This window comes from Sinocyclocheilus rhinocerous, unplaced genomic scaffold, assembly GCF_001515625.1.
Source record: "Sinocyclocheilus rhinocerous isolate Xijiao unplaced genomic scaffold, SAMN03320098_v1.1 scaffold2385, whole genome shotgun sequence".
Lineage (NCBI taxonomy): Eukaryota > Metazoa > Chordata > Actinopteri > Cypriniformes > Cyprinidae > Sinocyclocheilus > Sinocyclocheilus rhinocerous.
In genome coordinates this window covers 685006-693935 of record NW_015667271.1, presented here as the reverse complement: position 1 = coordinate 693935, position 8930 = coordinate 685006, and the positions used below count along the sequence as shown (strand labels likewise).

The 8930-nt window shown below is 38.1% G+C and overlaps 1 protein-coding gene across 3 annotated transcripts in view; it reads right to left on the bottom strand.

The window, feature by feature from the left end:
* The window catches only part of LOC107733469 (actin filament-associated protein 1-like), a 64553-nt gene that overhangs the window by 32796 nt on the left and 22827 nt on the right, over positions 1-8930 (bottom strand). For all 3 annotated transcript variants that reach the window (XM_016545098.1, XM_016545097.1, XM_016545099.1), the window contains exons 2-3: positions 690-818; positions 436-518 (exon numbers count right to left, since the gene is read on the bottom strand). In XM_016545098.1, coding sequence (XP_016400584.1) covers positions 436-518; positions 690-818 — 212 coding nt within the window. The remainder of the gene's footprint in view (positions 1-435; positions 519-689; positions 819-8930) is intronic.

The window sequence follows — 8930 nt, the reverse complement described above, 5'->3', positions numbered from 1 at the left end:
AAATCATTCTAATATGCTGATTTATTATTAGAATTATCAACAGTTGTGCAGCCAAATATTTTTAAGTTACGCCTTCTTTCTTTGCGTGAACGTTTGGGCGGCGTTATGCAAATCTTCTCACATCGTGACGTAGACAGTGGGGGTGTGTTAGAACGAGCCGTTTTAGGTAGGTGTGGCTGACTCTTAACTTTTATAAAGAATATCTCTTTGGATTTGAGACTTTAGTCTTTGCAACTTTACAGATCTTCTTTATGCACCAAGAGCTTGTAACACTCCAAAGAGAAAGGAAAAATTGAAATCGCATCATATGACCCCTTTAAGTAACACAAGTGAATTTTTGAATATTATCAAAAGGTAATCAAAAGGTTTAGTTATATCGCCCAGTCCTAGTTTATAGTATTTGCTGTATTAATTGTAATAATATACACATCTTACCATCCAGGGGTGAGGAATCTCTGGAAGGGGCATCTGAGGAGGGGCCGGGAGAGAGGTGTGTATCTCTGTCTTACATGAGGGCTCTGAGAGAGCAAAACACAGATAAAAGACATTCACATCACTGGAAAAAAAAAAAAACTAAATTGATGCAGATTTTAAAGTGACATGAGTTATGATGAAGAGATGTGGTGAAGTGTGAATAGTTCAGCTGAGGTCAAAGGTTAAATGAGTAGCCAAAGGGGGTTTGGACTCACCTCTAGTTGCTAGAACTCTGTGCAGGATGTTTAATATTTGCTGTTTCTTCTCTCTCACTCCAGCAGTTAAATACTCTCTGTCCAACAACTCCAGAAAGACCCGCAACTCTGCCAACAACTCCTCCATCGCTGAAAAAACACATGCAATCAGATGTTCAATAAGCACAATAGGAGCTTCAGAAGACGAACTACCAAGTTTGTTTCAGCAAATCTTCTGCTTTGTTGATTTTCTCATATTGCCACTGTAAAGATGTGCCATGTGCTTTTCTGCACTGAGATGTTGGCTGGCATCTGGAAAAAGCAATGAATTATGGGTATCTGTTGGCTCGGCACCTGAGGAATATCAAAGGCTATCAAATGCGAATTGCAGCCCTGGAAAATCAGAGGTCTATAAAACAGCATTACAACGGTCTCAGGCCCATACAAACACATAGCTGAAGGTTTACATAAGACTGAGGGTTGAAGGGGGGAGGACGGCTGCTGTATGGACAGTTTCTTGACGTAAAACAGAAAATAGAGCTCACTGATTAGAGTGTGCTATGAAATGAAGTGTACATAGCAAATTGAGTGTGTCACTTTATGACTGCTGGTCTAGATTCAGGTTTGGTCTTTTTCAGTTTGGCTATAGTTCATTTGAATGCAGGTATTTGTCCCTCAGGATTGCAGTTCTTCTTAGTGATAAATATCACACAAATTTAAAGTTGGAGTGGTTTGTGTCCGTTCTTGTTGTAAAAGGATACAAAAGACAGTCACTACAAAAGCTTTTTCTTTGCATCATAGTTAAACTGATTGGCTGAGCACTGATTGATTTAGGAAGACATTAGGGATGTCCTTACATAAGGACATCTACTTGAATCAATGGAGTTATTGTTGATCTGCTAGATAATTCAAATCGCATGTTCTCGTGTCCAACTGAATAGACATTTCCCCCTGGATGTGCTTGTGAATTATGGGTATCTGTTGGCTCGGCACCTGAGGAATATCAAAGGCTATCAAATGCGAATTGCAGCCCTGGAAAATCAGAGGTCTATAAAACAGCATTACAACGGTCTCAGGCCCATACAAACACATAGCTGAAGGTTTACATAAGACTGAGGGCTGGAGGGGGGAGGACGGCTGCTGTAGGGACAGTTTCTTGACGTAAAACAGAGAATAGAGCTCACTGATTAGAGTGTGCTATGAAATGAAGTGTACATAGCAAATTGAGTGTGTCACTTTATGACTGCTGGTCTAGATTCAGGTTTGGTCTTTTTCAGTTTGGCTATAGTTCATTTGAATGCAGGTATTTGTCCCTCAGGATTGCAGTTCTTCTTAGTGATAAATATCACACAAATTTAAAGTTGGAGTGGTTTGTGTCCGTTCTTGTTGTAAAAGGATACAAAAGACAGTCACTACAAAAGCTTTTTCTTTGCATCATAGTTAAACTGATTGGCTGAGCACTGATTGATTTAGGAAGACATTAGGGTGCCTTTACATAAGGACATCTAATTTAATCAGTGGAGTCTTGTTGATTTGCTAGATAATTCAAATCACATGTTCTCGTAAGTCGTGTCTAACTGAATAGACATTTCCCCTGTTTGCGCTCGAACTGCTCCTCAGTTATGCTGTCTGTAATCTACACTTCAATCACACTTCAATAGGACAGCACACTGAAATACTCATTAACACACTTTTATAGAGGGTTTTGTCCAGAACTGCTTGTCGCAAAGGTGATATATTATGATCTTATAAATACACATGCATTCTACTGCACACCCTGTTTTAGTAGCGATTTCAAAATCTCAATTTAAATCATAAATTAAGCAAAGATTAAAATGAAAAACATAAATATATCTTGCAGGCTTTTGCAGGAACCGTCTAGCAATCACCAAGCATTATAATTAAAAATGCGAAAAATCTTTTAATAATTCTGGAATCATACATACTGAATATTTTACCTGAAAATAATGTGGTATTCAAATCAGAAAAAAAGTAAAAAAACACTGAAGTATAATAACTGCAGTAAAATGTGACCAATTTTTTTTAAGGAACTTTTCAACTGTTTTGATGGATCTTAGATCTCATATTGCGGTTTATGATGAAAAAGCCAATAAGCTTACCATTTCCAGTTGTTCCTCTATTATTCCCTGTCCAACAGCTTGCACATGTCAGAGTGAATAAAGCTAATGAAGCACTTTCAGTGATGGTGGCCAAACAACATGAAAGGAAATACACTTTAAAAAGCAACCAAGCAAACCAAATCGCTATATTAAAGAGCACCAAGTGCCACACAAAAATGAGGACCACCTTCAAACTATGCTTGGGGGCAAAGTCAGGGGAGAGAGAAAAAGAGAGAAAGGAGAAGGGAAAAACTTTAAACAATCACAACCACCCACGATCACAAATCTCTGACTCTGAGTCTTCTTCATTCACATACTCTCGATTGACTAACCCTAGTGTAAACAAAGCTAAATGATGAAAGATAGCAAGCAATGCGTCCAAACAGCCCATCTTTAAAATAGAGACATGTCTCCAGCCGAGGAATGACAAATTAGGGACATATTAACACATCCCAACCAAAAAAAAACTCAAAAAGGCCTCAAAGTCAGCAAAATTAGATTTTACAGAGAACTTCTTGTCTTGTTTCACAAATACCTGCCAAAACGACCTGAAAAAGGCTGATGCCATGCCAGAAAGGGTTTCAACAAGCAAAGCTGATTTTAATTCAGTGTTGACAGAGAGAAATAATGAATGGTATTCGGTTTGGTGGTTGTCTAGGACCAGTTTGACAAGTTGACCCAGTGAACTTTTAGAATAAACAACACTCACAGTCTCTCCTGAACAAAAATCACATTATTCTACTATTCCGACCCAAATTCAATAACATAGAGGGATGTGGTCTGCAAAAGCAATTGTGATGCTGCCAGCATGCAAGAACTGGTATTATTTGTGTGCTGATGCAGTATGTGTGTACATTTGCGTAGGTGTCTATGTATATGTGGTTATGGTCTACCACCCAGGCTGCGCGGAAAAGCAACAACAACCTTGAAATTCACAGACGGAAATGTGTGTGTGTGTGTGTGTGTGTGTATTTGCGTGCAGATTACAGAGTACCTTTCTCTCCGTGCTGTCATCCTATCTGACTCTTCCGTCAGATCTTAAAGCAGTTCTCTTTAATGAACCGTTCGAATCCATATGCTCACACATGATCTTTGACCTACCATATATATAATCAGGCACTAACCCATGCCAAGTTTCTGTGGAACACCCACCATCCCACATCCTTCACTCACGCTTCTGCATTCTTTTATCTCTCTCACTCCATTTCTATTTCTGCCTGAGCCAAGACGCTATTCATTTTTCTCACTTCTCACTTCAGAAGAGGAAAGATACGACAACTGACAATAAACCTTTGAAAAAAGAAGATAACAAACAACCTCTTTTGCTTTGGTTAAGAAACCTGCCAAGAACATAAACGTGAACCTCTCGCTCGTCTGTCCTCCCTTTCTGAAGGAGGCCGACCTCTCATCCAGTGCATTGCTTCTCTTTCATGTCTGCTGACAGGATCCAGGCGGAGAGCTGGTGATGACTGAGATACAACACAAGCTCTTCATACTCCGATCCGGTCTTACACACCGAACAGCTTGGAGGAGGAACAGATGGATGGATGGATAAAAAGAAAAGCATGCCTTTCTCTCTTATAACACCTTCAGAGTCATATCAAAGTTCTTTAAAAGCAAGTCAGTTTACTCTGCAACCATTGTGGTAACAGTAATTTTCTATTCTAAATAACATCTATCTGCCTAAAATCTCCAAAACAGCTTTTATGTTTCAAAATAAATTTCAAATCAGTAATAAAAATGTGACAATACATAAAAAATAAAACTCAAATTTCACAAATAAATATTATGATTATACTTTGAATATACACGTTTACACATCTTAATGATTATTTCCATCATTAAGAAAGTGGGTGGTGTCAAACAACATGACATTTTACAACCTGATCTACATAAATAAAAATTAAAATTAAAAAAATCTGAAATTGAATGAATTGCATAGTTTTTTTTTTACAAAAAGCTTTCAAACAACTGCGACTGTAAAACAGTACAATAGCAGAACTGTTTATTGTTTCTCATTGTAATGTATTTTTTAATAAATTAATAGATACATACAAAAAAATGAACATTATGTCATTGACTCGCATCTGTGTTTTAGATTAAACAAACTCTATCAATAAGCTGATTGGATCTTTAAGTTAAAGATTGGACAGCCACCATATTTAGAGTTACAATTTCTCTCATTGATTTTTCAATGAGTGGTCCACGTGTTCATATATCTCTCACTGGAACCCAAAATATCAATATAGGTTATATACTGTATAGAATCTCTCAAAGATCTAAGAGGCACTGGGTGCCAGTAACAAAACGTTTGGCAGCTGGGAATAAGGCAGCTACTAGTCTGTGGTTTGTGAAATTAGGCTCCTTTACGGTTTGGCCTCATCATGGTTACCGCACACACTGCCACAGGCCAGGGCACACCAGAGCACCACTCGGCTACACATGCCTGGAAAATAGTAGAAAACTACAGGATAGAAGAAAATATTGAACAGATGCTCCACTGTCCCACTAATGATGGGCTTCAATACCAGCATCTGTGTAGCCACATATATCAAACGCACTGGGATCATCGATAAGAGATTATCTCAGTTGTGTGATTACATTCATCTCTGTGTTTGATTATATGTGTGCACTATTCATATGTGTTCACATGAACATATGAAGAAAATACTGAGGTTTCAATTATGAAAGGATAGTTTAGAATGGTTTTATGTCCATAAATGCATACTTGTGTGTTTATGAGTATGTGTGTGTAATTACAGCGCGCTAACTCCTAAACCACATTGGGCAGAGGGGTGGGAGAGAGGGGTTACAGAAACCTTTAAGAATCATCCTTCTAGAGGGTGGAGAAGACTCCGTGGTGCCTGAGAAACTAAGCAGAGAAGTGTTGCATCCACTTTTTATGTGTGCATTTATGAATGCTCACCAGCATTTGTGTATTATTTGCCTTCCAACAATGACTTCAGTACTTGGGCTGAATTGTAGCATATTTATGAGTTTACCATGTACAGGATGATGATGTATCATCCAAGATATTATTAGGGGAAAAAATAACTGGTGATGCAATTTAGCAGAAAATGAAAAATCATGAAAAGAGTCAACCTACTTGTCCCAGATGTCATCTGGTTTTTGCAGAATATGTACACTACCGTTTAAATGTTTTGGGTCAGTATTTTTATTTATCTATTTATACTTTTATTCAGGAAAAATGCATTAAACTAACCAAAAGTAAGTGTAAAGATTTTCACATTTCATATAAATTCAGTTCTTTCTATTCAAAGAATCCAGATAAAAAAGTATAATTAAAATATTAAACAGCACAACTCTATTTAACATTGATAATAAGAATAAATGTGTTGAGCTTCAAATCAGCATATTGGAATGATTTATGAAGGATCATTTGACAATGAAGACTAGAAAATTCAGCTTTGACATCACAGAAATAAATGGCTAAATATATACATTTTAAATACAGCTATTAAAAATCATAATAATATTTCACAATGTTGTTTTTGCTGTATTTTTAGAAGAAGAAAAAAGAGAAAATAAGAGAATTCTTTCAAAACATTAAAAAATCTGACTGACCCCAAACAGTAGTGTAATAGACAAATTTATCTTGAATATTAACAAATTCCTTTTCAAGGTGTCATTAATGTAAAATACTAAATCAAATAGCCTATGCTATGTAAATCTATGAATATTGACAAATTAGTTTAGACCACAATTATGCTTCTCACCCCCCACTGATCTGCCTATTGAATAATAATTGAATATTGAACAATTATAATTGAATCAATGGTATAATTTAACCAACTATTGAACCTATGGTCACAAAAATACACTCCACTTAATAGTCATAAATGCTTGGAGTTCCTTTTTCTTAGAGTTTCCCAATTTTGTCTTCATCTGTTTTGTCAAAGAGGCAAACACACTAACCTCTTTGGCACACTAATCTCTCCCCTCAGGGACAATGTAGAGGCTAGAGAGCTATTAACTCTCTTATATAGTAGTAGTGAATGTTTATGGTAGCAATTGAGAGAGGGGAAAAACAGAAAAATATGATAAAAGACTACAGTGGAGCCAAGCAGCAGTTGACAGAGTGGGTGGAAAAGATGAAGGGAGGCAAAGTTAAAGAGTTCTCTTCTTCCCTCCCATTTTTTTTGGTTCAGACATCTCTACTTGGAGGGAAGGAAGGGCTTTGGGGTTTTCTGGCACGTGTAAGCCTGTAAAAAGTCATCAGCGTGGAAACTGTCGTTGAGGAGACCCCTAAAATAAAGCCAAGTAGGCTAGCAGACCAATACCCACATCACACACAGTAATCGAGTGCCAATTCGTACCATGTCTGACTGGTCTAACAACACTGTGCCATGTTAATAAATGCCAATAAACACATTAACCACCAGCGCAGCCCAGCATGAGCTTTAGAATGAGATGAAAAGTTCAAATCCTTTAAGAAAATTTTCACATCTGGAACTATGCTGACATGTTTTAGTGCCAAAACTTCAAATAAAGAATGGTGTTGTGTCACCATACAGTAACATATGTAAGGGATAATATAACACAAGATAAACCCTAACAGTGTGATTAAGACTCTGAAACAAAGCAGAGGGGTCTGGTATTAACCTAAAGGAGTTTATTTTGCTACAATGATATGGACAATGTTCCCATATTCTGGACAACAATCATTCAGAATTAAAGTATAACCACTTCAACTGACCAATCAGAAGAAAGCATTCCACAGAGCCTTGTAATAATACCCAACAATGCTATGGCAAAACCACACTTGACCCTTTACATACAAAAGCCCAACGCCAATACTACGCCCTGCACTCAGATACTGTTAAACCATTGTGGACAATAGGGCTCTGTCATATCTAACAGAGTGCAAAGCTGTGATGCATGTACGGGATACCTGACACCTCACAGCTGCCAGCCAGCCAACCAATCACAGACGTCCTGCCTATCCAGCTCAAGTTGTGTTTTTTAAAGTGCAGACTTCTGTGACAGAAGATAACAGGGCACCTGTATCACCTTTAAAGTTATTATGGGTGACTGGAATCGTTCAGTTCTCAAATGTGATTTAAAGGGGTCATATGATGCGATTTCAATTTTTCCTTTCTCTTTGGAGTGTTTACAAGCTCTTGGTGCATAAAGTAGATCTGTAAAGTTGCAAAGACTAAAGTCTCAAATCCAAAGAGATATTCTTTATAAAAGTTAAGAGTCAGCCACGCCTACCTAAAACGGCTCGTTCTAACACGCCCCCACATATCTACGTCACTATGTGGAAATACTAGCATATTGCTGCCCAAATGTGCACGCAAAGAAAGAAGGCGTTGTTTCAGGAACAGCAGTCGTGTTGATGCAGCCATGTCAGGGAGACGCTGTGTTTCAGTGCGAAAGCAAAAGCACTTTATTTGGCCTTCCAGAAGTAGATGCAATTAGGAATCATTGGTTAAGATTTATTTACAACAGAACAGCACAACCCAGATGTTCGAATTTGTGCAACGCATTTTATGGATGATAGTTTTTTTAACCTAGAAGAGTACAAGGCTGGTTGTGCACAATCTGGCGCTTCTGAATCAGCTGAATCAAATGTTGTTACTAGTTTAAGTATTTGCTATTGACTGTTCAAATGAGGAGTTTTGCGCAGCGCAGAGTAACGCGTCGTGTGTGTGTGTGTGTGTGTGTGAGGGGAACAGGGTCACATGGAGAGTGAACTGCCTGTCAGAAATCATAGCACGTCAGCAGTCTTAACCGCGGCTTGTGTACTGCATCATCACTGTGTCTGTCACGCGACTCTGTTGCCCTTTCGGGCTTGAACTGATGGTAAAACTAACGACATTATTAACTGTCTTGATATTTACTTTGAAAGCTGATGCTCGCGATTATGGTAAGGGGCGTTACATTTCCAACGCGTGCTTGTGGTGTTCGGCCAATCACAATGCACTGGGTCAGCTGGCCAATCAGAGCAGACTGCGCTTGTCAAAAGAGGGGGCTTTGTTGAAAACGACGTGTTTGAGAGAGGCGGGGCATAGAGGACCTACAATAATGTACAGTATTTGAAAAATAATGTGTTTTTTGAACATTAAAGCATGTCAACATATTCTGTTACACCAAATACACAAAATAATGACCTTTAAAA